The 23,839-nt window shown below is 41.0% G+C and overlaps 1 protein-coding gene across 1 annotated transcript in view; it reads left to right on the plus strand.

Moving 5' to 3' along the window:
* Window positions 1–3,952: 3,952 nt before the first annotated feature.
* The window catches only part of LOC126175881 (protein FAM166B-like), a 328,760-nt gene continuing 308,873 nt past the window's right edge, over window positions 3,953–23,839 (plus strand). The window contains exon 1 of the mRNA XM_049922921.1: window positions 3,953–4,086. Within this exon, the coding sequence (XP_049778878.1) occupies window positions 4,016–4,086 (71 nt within the window). The 5' untranslated portion in view covers window positions 3,953–4,015. The remainder of the gene's footprint in view (window positions 4,087–23,839) is intronic.

Consider the following 23,839-nt stretch of genomic DNA (forward strand, 5'->3'; position numbering starts at 1 on the left):
ACACGATGGTTAGCACACTGGACTCGCATTCAGGAGGATGGCGGTTCAAACCCACATCTGGCCATCCTGATTTAGGTTTTCCATGATTTCCCTAAAACACATCAGGCAAATGCCAGGATGGTTCCTTTGAAAGGGCACAGCTGACTTCCTTTCCCATCTTTTCCTAATCCCATGGGATCGATGACCTCGCTGTTTGGTCACTTCTCCCCACTCAACCAACCAACTTTATAACTCACTGTCATTTGGCCTAAATGTTGGAATTGTAAAAAAATCACATTTAAAACTAATCACGAAGCTACTGAAATCTCTAAATACTTCTATCTTTGCCACAAAACCCAACTAAGGAAGGCTAGCCAAAAGGCAGAAACTCTGCAAAGAATAGTTTTTGAGTTGGGCAGCACTCAGAAAGCACCATTTCATTGAGACCAACAAAGATATTCTGATGAACAGTGCCTACATCATATTTAGGAACAACCATCAACCTAAAAACATTGGATCTGATAAAGGAGAGACCTCATAAACTTGTTTAGTCCATCTATCCACCTATCCACTGTACATCATGACACAACTCGTCAATTAGGAGAACCTTCAAGGAGGTGAGAGAAGTCTACATATCCATTAACATAAGAGAACTCTCTCTTTGAAACTTCATTACGTATAAACTGTAACTATCCACTTAATACTATTTGAGCTTATGCCAGATAAATGTAGATTAGAAAACCTTATAAAAGCTGATGCTGCTGCAGTTATATGAAATAGCCACTATCTACCTTCTATTGGCTGTTCAATATTTACCTGAAAACATTGCTATTTTCCAAAGAAAATAGTTATCTACGTCTGTAACAAAGGACTTTTTACAATCTTCTTCTTCTACTAATACCACTACCACTACTAATACTAATATTACGCAACTTTACAATGAACACTATTAGTTGATGTGTAGCTAGAAGAAATTTTCAATCCTTGCTTCTGGATAATATAATAGTTTGGAGAGGTACTATTGCTGCATGTTTTTTAGTCTTTTCTATTGATAGCAATTCCCAATTTCTTGCCGTATGTTGGCAACAGCATATTCAAGAACTAATTAGGGTAGAGTGGAGGTAGGGGAGATGTTTTCATATTAGTTTTGTGGCAATTAGATAAGATGCTATAGTTTTCATGAAATTTTTACACATTTTGCTGTCAGACAGATATATGCAAAAGCTTTATACATGTTTTGCATTTTTCGTAGTTTTTTGCGCTCGCTTGTTACACGAGAAAATAGGATTGCAAACTGAAAGTACATTACTGAAGGTTTGTGAATCCAGAGTCAAATGGTATTTCCAGTTGCAAGGAGAACAGTGGCAAACAGCGAACTAGTTTTGAAATTTTATGAAAAATGGCTATGGACACAAGTCAGTGTTCTGGCTTTCTTGAAACTGATACTGTGTTGAAAAAAATCTGTCTGTGTGATGGGGCAGGATGGAGTGTGCTTAGTAAAGATCTCTCTCTCTCTCTCTCTCTCTCTCTCTCTCTCTCTCTCTCTCTCTGCCCCCCCCCCCCCTTTTCCCTGTCGTGTGTGTGTGTGTGTGTGTGAAAAATCACAGTTCACTTTAAACTGGTTTTTATTGCCAGCAACAATGATCATTAAGGAGCAAAAAATACAGGGAAGTAAGTACTAAGAATTCCAATATCCTCAAAATTTAACACACAGCTCATACTGTCAATATTTAAAATAATAATTTAAAAATAGTTCAAGATTTATGTAAAAGACAGTTGTGTAAATGGTCAGCATGTTGAGATAATTTAACTAAGAAAGCCTATTAAATTTCACTATTCAAGCACGACTCATGACTTATCCTCACAGTTTCACTTTTTCCAGTAGTTCCTTTCCTACCTTTCAAACTTCACAAACCTTCTCCTTGCAGGAATAGAAGTTCTAGGTTCGGGTCCTGCTCTGGTACACAGTTTTAAACTGACAGATAGTTACACATCACTGAACATTGCACTGCAGAGTGGAAATTCATTCTTAACTTGTGGCTAAGCCATTTCTCCACAATATCCTTTTTACCAGGTGTGCCTGTCCTACACAGTATGAGGAGAACATCAGTTAAGTTTGTAATGTAAAAGGAAATACTGGCGTAAATGAAGTCATTAGGGCAGGTAGTGAGTTGTGCCCAGATGCTCAGTCAAGAGAGTACTTGTTTGCAGAAGCCAAATGTCCCAAATTTGAATCTCAGTTCAACACTCAGTTTTGATCTGCCAGGAAGTTTCAAATCAGCACAGACTCCAGTAGAGTGTACAAAATCATTCTTTTGTGTAATTGTAAACTAACAGACTTTTCACACCATAGCTGCATAGGAACAGACCAGAACTATGATGCATGAACATGAAAATGACTGATTGGCTATCTGGGTTGGTATCACAATCACACCGCATGTAAGAAATTACATTTGTGCCTAATGGTTATAGCAGATGTGATGGACATGTTGTCATTTCATAATTAGATAGTTTGCTGCTAGTGTTACTGAATGAAGAATCTAATCCAAGTATTCTCTGTTTTGTAATGACAAACAGTAATTTAGTAAACACAGACAGCAATGGAGAGAGGGACACTGGGCATCAATCTCAGCAACAAGAATGAAGATATCCAAAGAAGAATATGGGCAACTAATATCCTTGAGTGTGTTACCAGGTTGCAATTAAAATGGTCTGGCCACACAATGAGACAAGACTCCAGCAAAAGCAGCACTAAAATGGTTAATTGGAGATGATCTGTGCACAAAAGAAGCACAGAACTGAATGGAGTGGAAGAATGTGTAAGAGATCTTCCTTTCAACAATGGATGGATAATTACTCAAGACAAAGATCATGCAGTTTCATTCTGCGTAAAATTCGGTTGGAATGTACTCAGCTTAAATCACAGTTTGAAGTTTTTGTACTTGGTAGCACTTTTCACATGAAGCACTAACTACATATAAATACGTTCTAACCTGAATAAACCTACTCTATTCTACAAGCAACAAAAGACATTGGTATTGAAAAGGATCAATCCATAACGCATGGATTTAACAGAGCATCAATAAAGTTATCTGTAGGGCAAGGAGGAGTTAACAGGTTTTTTTTTTAAAAATAAAATAACATTAGCAACGTTTTGTACATATACACGCAGGATGATTTCCAATGTAAAATTGTGGATACAACTACCAACAATATATTTTATTCATCCCAGCACAAGTTTGTTTTGTTTTTCGTTTTTGGTCCAGCATCCCAGCATAAGTTTCCGTTTTTGGTCCAGTTTTGAATGATTTTATTAACATTTTATTACTAAAAAAGCTTCAGAAAAGCATTCCTCCTCTACACTAATGAAGTGTTGACACAGCTAAGTAAACAAGTACCGAACCCGTATTTTCTATGATCATGAGTTTCTACGGTTTAATTCGTTTAGTTTTAATAGAAAATGAAATCAATACGTTCTTAATTACACAACTCCTTTCCTATCTACACAATCTCAGACACAGAATCTCGTTTCCAGTTTTGTCTCTTCTGATTTACAGTCGTCAACACGCTACATTTCACTCCAGTCAAAGTGTTTGAGAAATGATGTAGGGAAAGTGAAACGAGCTGTCGCCCAAGTGCCGATAGCGAATGTCTATATACATTCATTATGTTATCTAGGACGTATGAAATTACGATGATAATTCGGGAGCGCTAACTGAGAAAGCTTATCAATAGAAATGATTAACAACTTTGTACACGGAAAATACTCTGGTACAAGAATTATGGAACGCAACTGGGCTTTCCACCAACCACTCATTTCCCACAACAACGTTTCATTCACTAATGAAATAAATCCCCCTCCACGAGCTGCAGCCTCTGTTGCTAGAAACGCTCGACAGCAGCGCTGTCTGTTCACGCATGCGCTCTGCGCTACTGTGTGGCGCTCGAGTCAAGTGGGTATCAGCAAGTGACACCGTACGCAGGTGCCTAGTGCATTCATAGCGTTCTACATGACAGGAGCGGTAGAACCGTCAACATGTTTGTCGATTTGGCTGCCCGCGAGAGGGGCGCTCTACTTGCCGAATCCCAACCCTGCCTAATACCAGGGTGAGTAAAAGTGAAGCACTTTTTGGATTTTTTCTTGGTGTGTGGTACGTCCATCAGTACTGAGAAATTACTCTTACATTTGCAACAGTGTGTCGGCAATTATTTCTGCTTCTGCTGGTGGAAAAAAAAAATCTTATCAGTTCGCGTAGTTAGGTCAGGAGTGTAATAATGATGCTTCTTTTACCTGCCAGTATATATTGTATTGACAGTGCCATTAACTTCATTTCGTGGAATCATCATTCAGCTCAACGAATGATTGGACATATAGAGGAAAATTTGTGGCGAGAAGTAATCTACAGAGTTGAGAAAATTGCCTCCGTCAAAAACTGAACATCTGCACTCATCTATGAAACGTGTGATTCATTTTCTCGCCACCATAAATCAGTGTTGCGGCGATTCGGTACATCACTTTAACAATTGTCACCACGCTTACATTGTTTAAAACCCATTCAGAAGACGTGTACTTCTAGCCAGAATAACAAGGGTTGTCTGGCGCATGCGCGGATAAGCAGCCGCAGAGCATTGTTGCCAGGATGACTCAACTTGATTAATGAAATTCGAAATAGTGATTCATTAACACCCAAAGTCCTCAACTAAGCACCTCGTGCTTCAGATTACTGAAGCGTTCTTTGTACTTCTAACACTTATTGCAACGGCAGCTGTCTGCCCGATATTGACACAACCATTAGTGCGCTACGATTGTTATGCCTTGCGACGCGGTTTGGCGACCTGCGCGTTTTGTGTGTGTGTGTGTGTGTGTGTGTGTGTGTGTGTGTGTGAATTTATCAGCGGAGGATGACCATTTGAAAGTTTGCCCACCTGACGGAAATATCGTGCCGGGGGATGATATTTGAGACAAGTACGTTACATACGTGCTATGCTGTGTGCATTCACGGCCTGTCTATGCCTGTATGGAACGCTCCGGCGTTCTGCCGCGTCTTCTCTGTAATATTGCTGTTAAGAGAGCCTGTCTATAACGTTTTGTTGCGATCCACTGATACTTATGAAAGAATTTGCTTATGTAGTGATTTAACGAAGATTCACCTTTTATTAAATTATGCTGTTTATTGTTCTAATGTTAATGAGGATAATAATTGTAAACATATCGCCTGATGGTTTTAGAGAAATAATCAGCTTCATTTTATTAAATATTGCAAAAAAAAAAGTCGGAGGATGATTACCTGAAGATTCTAAAACGGCAAAGGATCGCTACTTAGTCTGCAAACGGAAAGTTTGAAAAGATTATCAGTAAAAGATGAATATTTCCATGAAACGTCGTTTGGACATTTTTAGAACTTCAGATTCTTTCGGGCTAACGGGCACTTTTTGCATTACAGGTAACGAATTACCTGAAGTTTGTAGTGAGGGTTTCTTTCATATAATTCAAGTAAACACTCGAAGTACGTGCGACGCAAAGTGCCAAGATGACAGCAGTTTTGCTGTACAATGTCATGCTACCGAGCGCACAAGCTTAAAGGGCGATATCAGGGCTGCGTCAACGTTAGGTTTGAACGTAATTATTTCAGAGCATTTAAAATACGATTTTCCGTAAACCACCTTACCATTTACTCTAGCTTTAGCTCAAAAAAAAAAAAACAATAAGAATACCGTTAACAATAATTCAGTCAAAAAAAATGCAGGGTGACCAACATAATAGCTTTATAGCTACTGAGTGATACCAGTTAATCTGATATCGTTGATTTACTGTACATACATTCTCTGAAAGAGTATGAAAAGAGAATGGTGAAACGATTTAGTCATAAAAATACTTGGAGAACACGATCTAAGGAAACAAAAGTATTTTTAGAAACTATTTTTAAAGTTTCTACTTCAAATTTCTCTTTACTAGCGTAAACTATTACATAACTAGTGCGTTGGATGACTGCTGGTTGCAAAAAGAACCTAATTTCAAGTTTTCATTCAGTCATGAGCAGGTTTTGAGCAGAAAGTAACATAAACAAAAATGTGGCGGCAGAGAAAATAATTCCAGGAAAATATACAAAATTCACGTCATTCGCTTCTAAAACATATCCATGATGTTTCGCTGTAGATTATTTTTCTTGAAACCCTTCTCCCCTCCGTATTTTTTTAAGTCTCTTTACTTCTGACTACTTACATACATTTATTAACGCAATTTTAATTACGTAAAATGCAGTTTTTGTAGAGTTTCAATTCATCAGAACCCCACCTCCACTCTCATTCCCTCCAGAGTTAAATTGAGCCACACAAACTTAATCACCGACAGTAGAATTTTCATCTAGCATATTAATATTCAGGATATTAAATGAAAATGTCGAATATTTTGAGGTGATAGTCAAAATTCAGTACGTAATAACTCAAACAGCAAAAGGTATTTACTTCGAAGAACTTTTTTCCTGACAAATATTTTGGTTTATGCAATAAAAATGAAAATATTCTTTTTTTTACGTTAACACCTATAACGCCCCCTTCAGCTAGTGACTTGCAAAGCGTTAACACTCAATAGAGAACCTCTTTCGATTTCTGTTATATTTCGTATTTTTTTCAGCAATGTGAATTTGCAAATTGCACTTGAATTATAAAATAGCTCATGAGGCATACTATAAAAAGCTGTTCTGTTTGAGTACTCGGGCCACGAGACAATACACACAGTTGACAGCTAGTCTCCCTCAAGGAGCCAGGAGTGAATTACTCAAGAGGCAGCTACCGGCATAGCTGACTTCAGAATGCATAGGTTTCTAAACAGTAGATGGCGCTCCGTCCAACCAGGCGAAACGTTCGTAATGATCTACGGTATGAATGTTGCTGCTTATGTCTGAATACTGCAAGGTTGGTAGTCAACTACTCGTGAAACAACACACAGAAAACTTAGAATCCTAGGCGACATCGACACAGCTCTCCCTAGCTAATAAACAGATTTATAATCAAACGAGACGAGTAAGTGCAATGCTCATTAGCCTCACTGAATGATGATTGATGTTTCAATTTGGCCACTGCACAACGATAACGCCGTCACAATGAGAACAAGCTTAGATGTGCACTGGATTTTATTTATTATTAGTGCGTCGCAAGAGATTGCTATTTACTCTAATGACTGACATAAATCACTGTAAAACTACCGGAGAAAAAGGTTCTCTGAAACTCGAATCAAATTAGAAAATTACGCTAACACTGAGAAGGTACCAAAAAGTGTGGAAGGCTGTACGGGGAAAGCGCAACAAGATCTGTTCATCTGGGCATCTCGCGAAATCAGTTAATTATACAACAAGAATCCACAAATTAAGCAGCACAAGTTGAGGGCCAACGTAACAAAGTGACGAGTTGTTCAGAAAGTGTTTCGCACTACTGCAGTTGCGACACTTTTCCCCCTCAATAGTTAGTGTGTGTGTGTGTGTGTGTGTGTGTGTGTGTTGTTGAGCACCAGACGGCAGCCCACAGAGGAAATACCCAGTACGGTGGACTCGAGCAGAATAGCCCAGAACCTTAGTTCGCGGCCCTAAACTGGCAAACTTTCCGAAAAATACTATATCGAGCGACGACCCATTGCTATTGATATTGACACACGAGAATATCGCTTATTTCATTAAAAAAAAGGAACGCAACAAAAACTTCCCACTCTTGGTGTACAAAACTCAGATTAACAAACATGGGGTTGTTACGAGGTCGTTGAAGCGACTGGTCGGCTTCTTTTCACTTCGCTTCATTGCACCAAGCACGGAGGCAATTAAATCGGATAAACAGAATTTCGGAATGAACCCCACGGTTTTTGTCACGCTGGCTGGGCAGCATGATGTTCGTGCAGAAAAGGCAAAAGCATCGAACTCGGTTATTCTCTGGAGACTGTGGTAGCGGCACGGTGCCCACTGACCCCAGCCAGGTGGGGTGTCAGCTCTGCTCACCAAAACCCAAAGCAGGCCGCAGCCTCTCCTACGTGAAAACCTGTCCGTCTCCCTGGGAATGTTCGCCTCTCGTAATGATTCACTGACTGCGTTCTGCCGACAAGACCCTGAGACCACACCGGGAGTGCGTCTTCCCAGGGTGAAAAACGCAAAACTTTCTTCCCAAGGACACGTGTCCAGTACTCTCAGTAAAAGTAACCACCAAATAGTTTCATAAAATGAAACAATATCGCTTAGCAATACGCCAGTAATGTCGCCCAGGATAAATATTTCTTCAGAGGACTCAAAGAATACTTGTACCAAATAGATGAGAATTCGCAAAAATGTCTGGATTCTGAGCATTATTGAAAATCTATGGAGTCGCATAAAACCAAACACTGGGAGCTGGCTAAAGCAAGAAATTAAGTCACGGGATCTTCAGAGCAAGTATAAATATTAAAAGGTCCCTTGGAACAACACGTGTTGTATTTCTAGAAATAAAGAATAATTTTATACCAGCTGAGGTAAAAATGAAGTCTCTTGCGAAATTGTATGGACATTAATCACCATCAAGAATGGGTTGAAAGTTGTAGTTAGATCTTCCTATTGGCCCCTAAACTATAGCATATAGAACTCACTGATGACTTCAGAGAAAATCTGGTCCCTGCTCCATATGTTTCCAGGCCATGCTTGCAGATTTAATCATACCTCAGTTGTTTGGGAAAATAACTACTTTATAAATGGCAGACGAGACAGAACTTCCTGCGAAACAGGTGTAAACGCTTTCTCTAAAAGCTGCTTTGACTAGATAGTTTCGCAATGGTGCCCATAATGGAAATACACTAGACTTAGCTACAAACAGATCTGACCACTTGGAGGACAGAGAATGGGATCAGTAATGACAGGTCCATTTGCATTGATAATTAGCACCAAGATGAAGAATTACCTTGCTGGAAGAGTAAACAGAAGTATAAATGTTCAGTAAGACTCACGTTTCTGACTTAACATAAAACACTAAGTCGGGGGGGAGGGGGTGCTGGGATGGAGGAGAGTGGGAATTAATGTTACATTGCTACTAAACCATCGTAAAGTTTACTACTTCACATTTTGTTCGATGGACGTTTTATTTGTAAGTATGCATTGATTAATTAAAATTAATAGATTTCCATTGGTATGTTACATACTAAATTAGGTACAAAATGCCTTGTTTTGTAGGTTTAGTAATCTAGGATTAAGCTACAAACTTTTATTTCAGGCAGTGAACACAGAGGAAGTGTGGCAAGAATTTGAACGAATAGCCGACAGAGCTCCAGAAAACCAGTTTCTAGCAGAAAAACAATTACAGATGGCATACAATTTCAGGGAGCTTCTGAAGGAAAAGCGCCTATTGCAGAGTAGACAAAAAAATCACGGAAAGGCAGATACTGATTGAACGCTCTAGTCTGCGCAAATGGCAATGCACGAAGCCTTGAATAACTACTGCTATAAAATTTTATCAGGGGACGAATCCCAAGAAATGTCTCATTTATTAAGACCGTCAGTGGAACAAAAATTTGTGTTCACACAATTATGGGTGAGAATGCCAGCGCAATGAGCAAAATAGTATCTGGAAAGTGGAATTCAGCCTTGAAATGTTGTTTCACAGTGGAAAATGAAGTCGTAGTTCAGTAGATGTAGCTTGCTAAGATGACTGACAATAATCAGTAGCAACTGAGGATACTGGACATATACAACGGACAGCACAATGGTGACGGGTTTGTTTGATCCACGGTAGAGCAGAAAAAACGTGAATTGACACTTGTTTGAAGATGGATGTCAACTATTTCGCGAAATCATAGTTATAAATATTCAAGGAACGGTATTTAATGACGAGTCTAAGAAGATACTGCAACCCCTTATGCATCGTACCCGCAGGGATCGCGGAAGACGGAGGTCCAATCCCGCGTCCGGCCATCCTGATTTAGGTTTTCCGTGATTTCCCTAAATCGCTCCAGGCAAATGCCGGGATGGTTCCTTTGAAAGGGCACGGCCGATTTCCTTCCCCATCCTTCCCTAATCCTATGAGACCGATGACCTCGCTGTCTGGTCTCCTTCCCCAAAGAACCCAACCCGGACCTCGGAGACAGGCATTTAAGCAGTCATTCTTTCCTCGATCTACACGCGAATAAAGCGGGAATGAGCCCTGATATGTGATGCATTGCAATTAACAATAGTTTGCTGAGTATGAATATACAGGGCGATGTTTTCCACCGTGTACAAACTCTGGGGATGATCGATGAGAGGACATGGAACAACCACCGTCTAATTAACTCGTGTCTGTGAAAGCATGGTTTCCATGCTAGACTATTTATTCAGTCATACTTTGTTAGAAAGACTGCGGTCTGATACGCGATGTGCCATGCAGCCAGTTACAGTATATATGGTTTCCTCCTAGAGGGTGGTTCTGTTCCTCATACGTCATGCTCTAGCCGCCTCTCCTGCCATAGTAATTGATAATGTTGTCATATTCACTTCTCTTGCTGAATCACCTTGTAGTTAACGTGAAACAGCGTTGTACACGTTGTATTCGAATCGAGAGCTTGCCGACACGGTCTTTACTTACGGAAAGACAATTGGCGGGCCTATCCACGGTGACAACCACAACAGCATTCAACGTTCAACAGTGTTTCGCCGTTTGTCTGAAACAGGGTCGTTTCAGGAAACAGGAAATAATGAAATGTTAGAACACCTCCCTTGGAGGGAAAAGTGATACACTGTGGAAGGCGACCGCCGTGTCAATACCAGGAAATTGTCCTGCCAGTGCGGTGTAAGCCAGACGTCCGTGAGGAACATTCTCCGTGACAATTGTCACTTCCCTTATCACTTGCAGCTTGTGCAGGGCTTACTAGCGACATACCGACTTTTCACATTGGGAGCAGTTTTGTCACTTTTTTACCAGGCAACCACGGTTCTGGGATTTGTCATTCAACCTAGTCACAGGTAAGATCAGCTTTACGCGGAGTGGTATCTTCAACTTTCATAAGTCATCCGTTAGGATAGTATGCAGAGCTGCCATTGTACGGTGACAGCGAATCATCAGCATCGGTGCTGCTGGAATGTGTAGCCCGGAATAAGTGGCGATCGTATTTTGGAACCAGTCTCCTTCACGTCGCCTAACAGGACGGAACTATCTGCGTTTCTTGCGGGTGACTTTGCCTCCCCTGCTGGAAGAAGTGCCACTGACGATTCGAAGGGTTATGTGGCTGCTACAATCTTGTTCCAGACCACTTCGCCGTTAACGTCCGGGCGCATCTCCACCGTGTCTTCCCTGGATGGGATGAGAGGGGCCCGTTGCATGGCATGCTCGTTGACCCGATCTCAACCCGTGCGATTTCTGGTTATGGGACCATCTCACAAGTATAGTCTTCTATGCAGAGCCATTCCAGATGTGAACACACTGGAACGGCGTATTCATGCTGCCTTTGGCACTGTTCGGATGCAGTGTGGCAGATGTGAACGTGTAATACAGAACATGCTACGGCGCGTACACGCATGTGCTGAGGCACAAGGAAACCATTTTCAGCGCATACTGTAAATGTCGCTGCATGATACATCGCGTATTAGACCGCGACCTCTGTAACAATGTACGACTGAATAAATGACCTGTATCGTGAAAACCACGTATTTCCGAACATAAGTTAGAGAGGCGCAGTGGGTAGCACACTGGACTCTCATTCGGGAGGAAGACGGTTCAATTCCGCGTCCGGCCATTCTGATTTAGGTTTTCCGTGATTGCCCTAAATCGCTCCTGGCAAATGCCGGGATGGTTCCTTTGAAAGGGTACGGCCGACTTCCTTCCCTAATTTGATGAAACCGATGACCTCGCTGTTTGGTCTCTTCCCCCAAACAATCCAATCCTTAAGTTAGACCTTTTTTTTTTGTTCCGGATCCTTTCATCGAACAATCCCTTGAATTTGTACACGATGGAAAAAAACATCCTGTAGATGCAGGATCGACCGCGGCGGGCTACATCAAATCAATTGTACGACTGCACACAACGAGAGAAACAATGAAATTGCACAGTGCCAGTGTGTGCGACTTAGTTTGAAATTAGAATAGGGACGACCTGCGGTGAAACGGTGGAGCCCAGTGTTACACATACAGAAAATAATTTTACGACTCATCCGTTAGTTTTACAGCATGATTATATGTGCTAGCGTGCTGCTTCCGGCATAACCCAGAAGGCTATAAACAATACCTGCTTTTGTCCTTCCCGTTCCGGGCATCTTTCTCGTGTAGGCAAATATTGGTTGGATTTACAAATGTTACCGTAGCTACGGTTCAATTGTAAATTATACGCATTTGTCTCCCATCTGGCGAGTTAATAAAGGTTACTAGAGTTAGCGTGAAGACAGTACCACAGGACGTTTGGGTACTTTTTGCACACAGTTTTAAACTAAGGACCAAACAGGTATCGAACAAAGTAGTCTGATTTCTGCCAACCATCTACATTGATTAGTATACTCACAAGGCACTTGCGTTGTGTGGCGGAGCGTACTTCTGGCATCCCTCTTTTCTGTTGCATTCGAGAATCTTGCGTAGGAAGAATAATTGTGAGTAAACCTCCCGATACCCCTGGTTTCCCCATCATGGTCTTTCCGCGAGACTTAACTGGTAGGGTGTAATGTGTTGCTGAACTTCTCACATTGTAGAGATTTTGCCCGAGGGCCCTTACAGCCAACCACACACAAATTTTGTATAACTAACATAACATTACAGTTATGGGATAGAACATTTACCATGAGGGTAATAGTCCCTCCCCCCAACATGACAAGACTGAGATGAATATATAAACATGGGTTCAAGTTTTTGTTAAAATGACTATATAGATCATAATTAAATTGTAAATAATGGCAGGTTTACAAGAGTACTTATATGTAAGTATTGAACAAAATGCTTAATTATTGTACAAAACACAAAACGTTACACACATTTTACGTAAAACACAGTTTAGTTATTACATTACGAAACGTTAGTTACTACAATTTCTGATCTGACATACACGAATGAGTGCAATGTTAACGGTGTTGTGCGTTAGCTTTAGTTTGTGTTGCTGACAAAGTAACAGTACCAACTTTGGACGTCTGTTCATTCGTGCATAATTGTAAAATTAGTGTGTTAACTGAGTAAGGAAGTTTGGTGTGAATGCCTTCAAATATGGAGCGAATCGCTTCTGAAAGTTTTAATTTTTGAGTCATTGTGGATTGTCGAGTTTCTATTAAACCATGGAGCATTTAATATTATTCGCAATGTATTATTTTGGACACCCTGAAGTTTTTTTTATATACGTAGACCCCACATGGGGCAGGTGTCACATTACTGGTTGTATTATCAACCTGGAAGATTTCATTAGAAATGACCTTTGTTTATTAAGGGATATAAGGCAACTTGCTTCCTTTGCTACATCTGTTACACCTTTCTTTAAAGTAAGGCATGTGTCCTGTTGCTCGACTCTTCTTGGTGTGTAAGTTTTAGAAATTTCAACAGTAAATCTTTCGATACACTAAGAGTCTCCTATTGGAGTTCAGTCTAACGTAACCTACCCAGTCTCGTATGGCTCCCAGGTTGACGAACCTATACGCAGGAATCTGTCTGGCAAATGTTTTGTAACCCATTTCTTTCGTGGATGAATAACATTTCCTTAATATTCTTCGAATAAACGTTAGCATGGCATGTTTTCTTATAATTAACTCTATGTGGACAGTAGCCTTAGGTTGCTTCCAGCGATTACTCCTAGGCATTTTACGATCATTATTGATTTCGGCAATGACGTAGCATTTGTAACAAACACAAATTAGACGGGGCGTACTCTGTGTTGAGGTATATGCCAATATATCGCTTCGTTCTCATGGCGGGGACACCCCCGGTGTGAATATGTTAGCTTTTAGCACTTGCATCATAAGGCGCGCTTAAGTCCATACTGCAGCGCTCGTGTCTCACGTGCACTCCCGGTTATGATTAGGGTTTAAACTCGTATTAAGTAAGCACCGGACTTTGCGCACCAAGACTCTAAATGTTCCGGTAATACGAGCGCCAAGTTTACACACAGGAACGACCCTACACTAAAAGAAGCGTAAATATCATCCTTCCATAAACGTTTGGAATTCCCGTCCAAGCTCAACACAACAGATGCCATACTATCAGAAACGCCACATTTTGTCAAGAGACACTAACGCGAAAAGTTTTAAAGTATTATCTGTTAAATTGTAAAATCTTCGAAGTTCTTGGGTAGCGTTATTTTCCTGTAGTCACGAAAATATTCACAACAAACTAGTGAACTTTAACTATTGATTAATTTGTCTCCCCCTTTTGACGTCTTTGAAAGCATCGATAAAACTATACTGTCGACCGACGGCGAACATACAATCATCGATTGATAGAACTCATTGCCTTTGTCGACTTAACAGCTGCCACACGGCACCATCAAGCACAGGAAGTTGCTTAACGGGGGATCTATGTGAAAGTGACAAAAATTGCGAAAAATTTTTATTGACTCTTCGTTTACTACATTGTATTGAAATTTCAGTCCTGAATATTACGTCCCAATTCACATTCCGAAGTGCGATAAAAATAATTGCAAAAGCTTCAAGGAGCCACGCCCCTTTCTTGTTCTGCATTTCTTCATATTACGTGTTCCTGCAGCGTTTTCTTACAATCTTATGGAATCAAAATGCGGATAATTGTTGTTGTTACCTTCACTCCAAAGGCTGGTTTGATGACGTTCTTCATGTTACTATATCCTGCACAAGCCGCTTCACCTCCAAGTAACTACTGCAACCTACATTCCTATGAATCTGCTTACTGTAGTAATCTTTTGGTCTCCCTCTACGATTTTTACTCTCCACGCTTCCCTCCAGTACTAAATAGGTGATCTCTTGATGCCTCAGACTGTGTCCTACCAATCGATCCCTTCTTTTAGTCAGGCTGTACCACATATTTCTCTTCTCCCCAATTCTGTTCAGTACCTCTTGATCAGTTACGCGATCTATCCAGCTGATCTTCAGCATTCTTCTATAGCACAACATTGAAAAAATTTCTATTCTCTTGTCTAAACGGTTAAGTGTCCGTTTCACTTCCTTATATGGCTACACTTCATACAAATAATTTCAGAAAGGACTTCTTGACAGATCTACACCCGATATTAACAAATTTCTCTTCAGAAATGCTTTTCTTCCCATTGCCAGCTACATCTTATCCTCCCTACTTTGAACTCCTCCCAAATAGCAAAACTCATTTACTACGTTAAGTATCTTTCTTCCTAGTATAATTCCCCAGCCTCGCGTGATTTAATTAAACTATTTTCCATTATCCTCGTTTTGCTTTTGTTGGTGCTCATCTTATATCCTCCTTTCAGGATATTGTCCATTCCGTTCAACTGCTCTTCCAAGTCCTTTCCCCTCTCTGACAGAATTAAAATGTCATCGGAAACCCAAAGTTTTTGTTTCTTCTCCCTGGACCTTAATTACTACTACAAATTTTTGTGTCCTTTGCTTCTTGCTCAATTTACAGACTGAATAATATCGGGGATAGCTAAAATGCTGTCTATTTGTTTGCTGGATAAAAAACGATTTCGAATAACATACCTGTCACTGATGTTGTATTCTTTGGTTTCTGCTGTTTGTTTATAAGTGGTTGCAAAGGAGCAATTCTTACGAAAGTTGTGTATGGATCTATTATTACAATCTGCAGCATGCCTCTTTCCAATAGTGTTTAAAAAGGTTAGCAAATGTCTTCCTTCTCGATGTCATAAGGACAACTTGAAAACCAGCTCAGTAATTGTGAATGAAGACGTCTCTTCAAGCAAGAAAACAACTGCTACGAAGAGATTTGCTGCAGCTCAATTATTTCTACTCAGTTTGAAAATCAGGTTAACCCAAGGTGTCAAGGAAAAAAACTGCTTGATGATAAAGGGGGTATGCATGTAGTGTGCACTCGTTCGCCAAGATAAGGAAAAGATCAGTTTCAAATCTTTGATTCAGGTTATCCACAACTTACATTATGGCATTTTTATGTACCTTGACGTTAGAATTCTTAAATTTGGCATACAATTACTTATTACTAGAGTAAAACCGTCTGTGGAAGGAATTCTAATTTAATGCAATATTAAAGCATTTGTGTAAGAGAGCCCTAAAATTTGGTGCATTTTTCAGATATCTGGAGAGCTGTAAAAATCCAGCAAATTAAGGTATCAAACTTCTGTTGTACAGGTATCTGTAATAATGGTCTAACAAATTTTGTACAAAAAGGCATTGATTTCGTTCTGGCACATTTTTCAAGAAAGGATCATTTTTACTCACCTTTTTTGAAAAAATTATTTATAATTAAAACAGTATGACGCCAATAAATATGAAACTTACGTGTATGCACATAACATTTCTTAAAAACTGTGTCAAATTTACATTGTTTTGAAAACTTTAGAATTTAAAAGGTTTTCTTCAAAGTATATTGCAATTTCGCATGCCCCCGTTAAGAAGATACGCTACACGCTGGTGATTACCAAGTAACGTATATCATAAGCATTCTCATGCAGAACATAATCTAAGTTTTTCGGTCCGGCCTACTTGGTAGGGTTAAGGATTAGTGATTTTTTTCCCCATGAAGGCAGGTATTCTTTCAGCAAGTGTTTGGAAATACTTGAAAGTCCTGGCAGAAGGCAGCACTTTCCAGAGGAGTGACGTCTGCGGGAGCAGATGGCCACACAATATTCCTGCACAGTGATTGGCTGGAAGCCCTGAATGTTACAAAAATTTCGTGGAGCTGCTTGGAGATCGCGAAGTCGGCCAACAGTCCTGTTAAGTGAAATAAACACGTTGTGGGCCATGTGGGTGTGAGGCGACGTTTAAACAGTATTGCGCATATTAAAGTTGGGAGTGAGTGATCCTTAGTGATCGACAAAGCCGCTCTACCAGTCAACAAGGGAATTCCCATGCGATGTGAAATTTCGATTAGTTATTGCCGATCATATAGGCGAGTACTGAGGCGTAGTGCGTCTGCACGTGATTGGTCAGATGAGATTTCGTGCAAGAGTCTTAAGATTTAAGGTATATGGAGGTGGTGGTTAATGAGAGATGTACGTAACGAGGTGTAATTGCAGCCAGTGAATTATGTTTGTTTCTGTAGATGCAGCAGTTGAAGTGTGGTGGTGTCGAGGCTTTTGAGCTAATGTATATCATGTTCTGTCTTTTGCCGGCCGGAGTGGCCGAGCGGTTCTAGGCACTACAGTATGGGGCCGCACGACCGCTACGGTCGCAGGTTTGAATCCTGCCTCGGGCATGGATGTGTGTGATGTCCTTAGGTTAGTTAGGTTTAAGTAGTTCTAAGTTCTAGGGGACTTTTGACTTCAGAAGTTTAGTCCGATAGTGCTCAGAGCCATTTGAATCATTTGTTCTGTCTTTGTGGGTAGTAACAGCGGAACTTGTAAGGAACCAGCCAGAGGCGTGGTGTATTGCCTGTTAGCATGGAAAGTTTTCCAGTCTATTGGTCAGACCTGGGAACCTTAGATAGCTACAGGGCTTTAATCATTGGTTCTGGAGCAGTGATGAGTTTGCGAGAGAGACTGAAAAATTTTAGAAAGCCGTAGATCTAAAAACAAATGATTTGTTTGTATAATTCTGACAGCTGTTTTCTGCTGTTTTGAGAGTTGATTGCTGTTTAGTCCGTTTTGTTTGCTCTAATAGTAAAGATTTTGTGTGCACCGAAAAATTAATTGCACTAGAGAACATTTTCGGTCTGTGATTTTTTTACGGTTTTGAATATTTATTAACGCCTAAACAATGAGATCGGTTTTAAAATGCATTTGGCGAAGTAGTCCTATCTAAGGCAACACTTTATAATTTGTGCAGGGAATTCAAAAAGAGATTGGTTTCGTCTCCGTGACTAATTTCGCGAAGGATGCCCAAATACTGACGTTACTGATGAATATACTGCCACTGTTAAAACAATGCTTGAAGATCAGCAGATATCTTATGAATGTATTCGAGTGACACTGTCCATTGGTAAGATCAAATCCAAAACATTTTAAGTCAGCGATTTGATATGAGGAAATTTCGTTGTCGAAGGAATCCACATACTCTCTCCTGTTCAAAAACAACACACGGAGTGGTGCAGAGAACATTTGGACTAATTCGAAGATGGCACTTCAAATAAGGGCTGGAATTTCGTTAGTAGTAATGAATCTTGGGGATTTTTTTGATGATCCTGAAAAGAAGTTAACTGGCCCAAAGGGGCTTTCGAACTGAACCTAAACCCAGTAAAGTCAGACGAATTTGCAGTTCTGATAAGATGATGGTTTGCTAGTTTTTTTCTAAAACTAGCTATATAACTACCAAGCATTAGAAGACACTGCCGATTGGTACACAATGTTAGTTTAATGCAAATTTTTCAGAAATTTTGTCAAAAACGCCCAAAAGGAAAACAAATAATTTTACATTACGTCAACGCATCGCTGCATATGACAAAACAGTGTATCTGGATGCATGGATCCTCCATTACACACCTTGTGATTTCTTTTTGTTTCCAAAAATTAAATTAATCACTTCCATCAGAAGAAGCAGTGGAACATTATGAACACCTGGTTTCTGAAGTACTTGAGGAAGAGCGGCATCATCGCTTAAGGATTGATTTGGTAAGATCCAAAAGTGTATTTGTGTTAAAATGAAATATTTTGAATTACAGTAAAGTCATTTAATTTTTAAAAATTCTTGTTGGATTTTCTAAACAATTTGTCGCCACCGTAAACTTGTTTCAGGGATGTAACAGTGATTGGCGATCCTTATGAAGACTATTTTGTAAGTGCAGCACTGCAGAGAATTTATCTGGGTCCATTAATCGTAACTTGTCCCCCGCGCCAATAGCGTGTAGATTCCCGAGACGACCACGGGTGAGTCTTTGAAAGCTCCGAAAACGAGACGGAGTGACGTTTCACTAGTATCAGAGTAAAAATTATACTGGTAAGCTGCTGGTATGTGTCAGATACCTTAGAGTAATACCATGAAGCTCCAGCTTTTGGTGTCCTTTGGAGTGAGTCTGACAGACATATTAGAGAATATCAGAGGCGCCCTCCTAGGACAGAAATAGTCCTAGGACAGAATAGTGTAGCCCATACGAAATTATAAAACCGTCTAATAACTAAGTCTTCAGCGAGACGCCAAATCCTAATCTTTGTCTTCAATCCTTCCTTCGAAAGCATAACAGATGCTCAGCAAACAGAAATTCTAATCATTCTGAGGCGACGTTCTCGTAAAACTGTGCTCAATGAATGGAGGACTGGTGTTACAGATAGCCTGCACATCAGTTCTACAGCCTTTATCGTATACCTTGCGTAGGGAATGTAAGAAGAGATGAGTATATAATAGGAGTCATCTTTCCCTTTCCCTTCCCCTGCGCCATTTGCGTGTTGACTAGCCCAAGGAGTGGCTGCATTCACAACAGTGGCTTGTGGATTAGGCAAATATAAGACCTATTTAGGAGTAGTTTCTCCAGCCGGCCTTGCACCTTGCATCTAAGAGACTTCAGGTTTTCACCTTCAGAGATGTTTATTTTTCTCGGTCTTTTTATGTACGTGTTAAATAGGACATAGTGTTGCATAGACTAGGATTGTAGGTGAGGAAGTCACGGAAAGGTGATATTTTGAATTAAGGAAGAATGAGGGAGGACACTCCTTACCACATTAAACTGTAAATCTTTCGTTTATATTTCATAGAACCATAAAAATTCCAGCTTTACAATTATTGCCTGTAGGATCATCGATAATCTGTAATAGCAGACATTGTCATACTGGTTACTATTTTTAGGGTTTCGTAGCTCAGTCGTTAAAAAACGGAACCCTTATAGCGCCATTTTTTTTGTCTGTTCAAAACTTTTTCTCAGGAATGGGTAGATATATGAAGTTGAAATTTGTCACATACTAGGGTATATGGTCCCTTGGCAGTTTAGGAAACCGTAAATTCGAAGTCAATGCAATCAAGACACCGCCATTTCTCACATTTAGATACTAGCAGACTTAATCATTATAACCTATAGGATATTTCCGCCTAGACACAGGATCATGAAATTTGGCAAGAACAAAGGTTTCACAGTACCAGTAAAACAAAAATCAGAAAATTGTTAATCCGTAATTATTTTACATTAAAATTTCTTTTGTCATTTATCAAACATCATACTTGAAACTAAAACACTCTCGAAGGTCTTGGCATCCCTGGAACCGAAATCTTGTCAATATCAATCTAGATAACAGGCAAAAATCATCGTGCGAACCCTATTCGCACCTGAACAATTTTTTGAAATACGCTTTTCATTCTCTACCCCTAAAAATAGAGCGGATTGTTAGTTCTGGCCCATTGTAGAGTCGGCATCTTTTCAAACACCAGGAGAGCTTGAAGTGGGCAGAAAGAATCTCAGTGGGGAATACTGGGAGGAAATTTTCAAATCTGGCGCTTGCCTTACAACAGGGGGAAGCCTTTAGAAAGAACCTGGGAATGGCAACTGTTCTTGATGTAATTCTGGGATAATGTCCTAGATTAAAGTTAAGTTTATAACTTATGCATAAGTGTGTTTATTTCTATACAGAGCAAAGTTGCTGGCTCAAGGGTGCCCATACGATAATTTGTAGCGAGGTGTAGACCTGGGGTATGGAGTATTTTTAATGTTTAAGAAGACTAATAGCGACTACCAAGGAACTATAAAAGTTTCAGCTCCGACTCTGCCAAAAACCTGAGTAACATCGACGTATGGCATTTTCTTGAAATAAAAACACATGACTAAACGACTTTTTCACTTTCTTGAGAGTTGGAGGGGAGATGGGGGGAGGAGCGGCGACTTACCCCGGCTACGTGTGCCCTTGTGCCGGCTTACTCGACACGCGTACAATACACCTACCGGTCGCAAGTAGTACGACCCTTGTAACGTCCTCATCCTGGTGTCTTGCATGTCACGTCTATAACTCATGTCCTAAGCCTTGAACTTCTGGAGGCGAATTACGTACATATAACTGAAAACTGTACACGTAACAATGATACTTGTTGCACCTAATGAGGTTAAAATCACGTGATTACTAAATAGCATAATCACCGTCGGCGTTCATGCTATGACTGAATTTCTGTTTGAAAAGACCTCTACCATCGGTGCTGGAAGATTGTAGAACAATGGAGTAAAATTGGTTGCGGGTGTACAGAAGATTGTCAGAATATCATACCTGTGAGAAATGATCGTCAACATTCCTTCACCCAGACGTGACACATACGGTAACATTGCATTGCCTGACATGAGCACCAATGTCGTGATCAAACTTTGTGCCAGTTCTCCACGTACACCCAGAAATAATTTGTGCATTTTAGGTGCTCAGGACTCTACCTTTCACGATCTGTCAGCATACTTAGCTTCGCTATGCTATTACTGTAGCTCAGAATCATAAAAATATTAGAAAACTTTGACAGTATACCACGCTACTTCTTGTTTAAGTCAAATCAGAATCAGATAAAACATATAATGGTTGTTGACAATGCAGAGATTGGAGTAAAAAACACAGGTTCAGTTACTGCCCGGTGGTAGAAGATGCGTGACGCTGCTTCCGACCTTGTTGCGTAATCAGTTTGTCCTCTTCCGTTAAATGCACACGTAACACGTGTCTCCGGTTAAAGCCGAAGGTTCTCTGGCAACGCCGCTTTGCCACTAATTTATTAAGCGGATGTCTCATTTTCTACTCGACAGGTTATTTCGTGCCTAGGTTTGAGCATTAAAGATACTGCAGCAAAATGTCAGTGCTACGTTTGCTGGGTAAAAAATGGAATGCCACTCCTCGGCCTAACTTTCGCGACCTAAGGCAGGTTTCCTCCCGGCTCTGTTCCTATAGCTTAACGCGCAGCGTTCTGGTCGACGGGACAGGGGAATGGCCCAGGCCTGAGGCGAGTTTGTACGCCGTATTGTATCGCACTTTAGCCCTGTTGGAACTGTTTCCCAGCGCCTTACGGAACATCTGCAGCACAAAAAGTACAGTAACCTAGTAAAATCTGCTTTTGCCCAACACACGCTTATGAATGAGCACAAGATATGCAGATACGTATTCTAGCCCATGGGGAAATAGTGGTGGTACCGTAAGGACGCTCCTCCCAACAAGTAGCAAAGCGGCTCACGTAATATCGATATAAATATTTTAGGCGGTATGCCATCTCTTTTAGGCAAATACCGCGCTCGTGCCAAACCACTTCCTCAGAAAATACGAAGCACAATTACTATAGTTGTAATACGATAACACACAGAGCAAAACTTACGGTTGACACGGATGAGGTTTGCGACGTTCCTCTAGTAGGTTAGCTCTCATGACACCAGTGCTACACGAAACTACCGTGGCTCTTTTCTATTAGGTTCGTTTCTTTCGTTTCACTGACTGAGTAGTTAAAACGTAAAACTGCTGACAGCATATGTGTACCTGTGTCACCGCCTGCACAAATAGACAGTACACTTGTTCTGTGGAGCTGTGAATTTTTGTAGATCCTAGTTTGCAATAACTACGGAAAAATTGAAAGAGAAATTTGTATGCAGGCGGATACGTTACAGGAGACCAATATTTTTGACACGCTCGGAGACAATCTTCCTTTACATACGTACGTGTATCGTATAAAAGTACACGAGGAAATAAGAGATCTTGAGAGGCGACTACGGGTTTCTCGGGACCATTTACTGTTAACAATGGCGTTGTCTAAAATGTTTTAATAGTGTAGCGAAAAGAGTGCGTACCGTTAATCCGTAGACATCTAGTTGAAAAGTCAAGCATATTTTCGACTATCGTACACACGCTAGTTCACCCCCCAGGGGGTCCACAACTCTTTTGTGGATACGTGCGTAGCGAGCACGGGACCCCGAGCTAATGTGGCCTTCCTTCCTTTCCGGGCTGCATACCTTCCCATTCCGCATCCTTCCCCATCCCTATCTTCGCCCCTCCTCCCCTCACCTCTGGCTCTTTCCTTCTCTTTCTCCACATCTGGGAGAATGGTTTGTGCCTACGTCCGGAGACGGACGCTCGTAAATGTACTGCATTTCTTGCCTTCCTTGCTTTTATGTCTTCTTCCTTCCTTTGTCCTTCTCTGTCTTTTTCCTTCCTTTGTCCTTCTCTTTTCATTACCTCTTCTTTCTCTTTTCTCCGCTGCGGCGTTTGAGACTTCTCTTCCTTCCCTTCCCTTTCTTTTTCTTCCTCCCTGTGCGTGTCTGAAGGCCGACCCACGCCCTTCGTGCGTAGCCGGTGACGGGGTAACGCGTAATTCCCCGCCCCGGGTAGACAGGTAGGACACGTACGTACCCCCTGGTAACGGCCAGGCCCAGGGAGGGGTGATTACCCGAGCTGATACCTTCCGAAAATGCCGATTGGTCCCTCCGTCCGTTTGTCGGGAGGTGTGACCTGAGGTGTGAACAATCACCTAAGGCGGGAGTGCCCTCAGAGAGGGCCCCCACAAGGGAGGAGCGCGCCATCGGAGACGCCGGTAATCATGGGGGATTCTTCCGCAATGGTTTCCTCACCTTCCACTAAGTCTAGTCACAAACGTAAGCATACTGAGTCTCAGCCACAGACGATTCTTCCATCGTTGCCACAGTTCCTTGTTGTTTCTCGGTCTGATGAAGGTCACGACTTTTCCACGGTCAACCCTTTCATTATTCAGAAAGGAGTCGACGCAATAGCAGGTCCTGTAAAGTCTTGTTCCAGATTACGGAATGGCACCCTGTTGTTAGAAACACACAGTGCCCTCCAGTCACAAAAATTGCTGCGTACTTCTCTGCTCCACACCTTCCCTGTCCGGGTGGAACCGCACCGTACCTTGAATTCCTCGCGTGGAGTCGTTTATACACGCTCCCTCGATGGATTGTCT

The sequence above is a fragment of the Schistocerca cancellata genome, chromosome 3, assembly GCF_023864275.1.
Source record: "Schistocerca cancellata isolate TAMUIC-IGC-003103 chromosome 3, iqSchCanc2.1, whole genome shotgun sequence".
Lineage (NCBI taxonomy): Eukaryota > Metazoa > Arthropoda > Insecta > Orthoptera > Acrididae > Schistocerca > Schistocerca cancellata.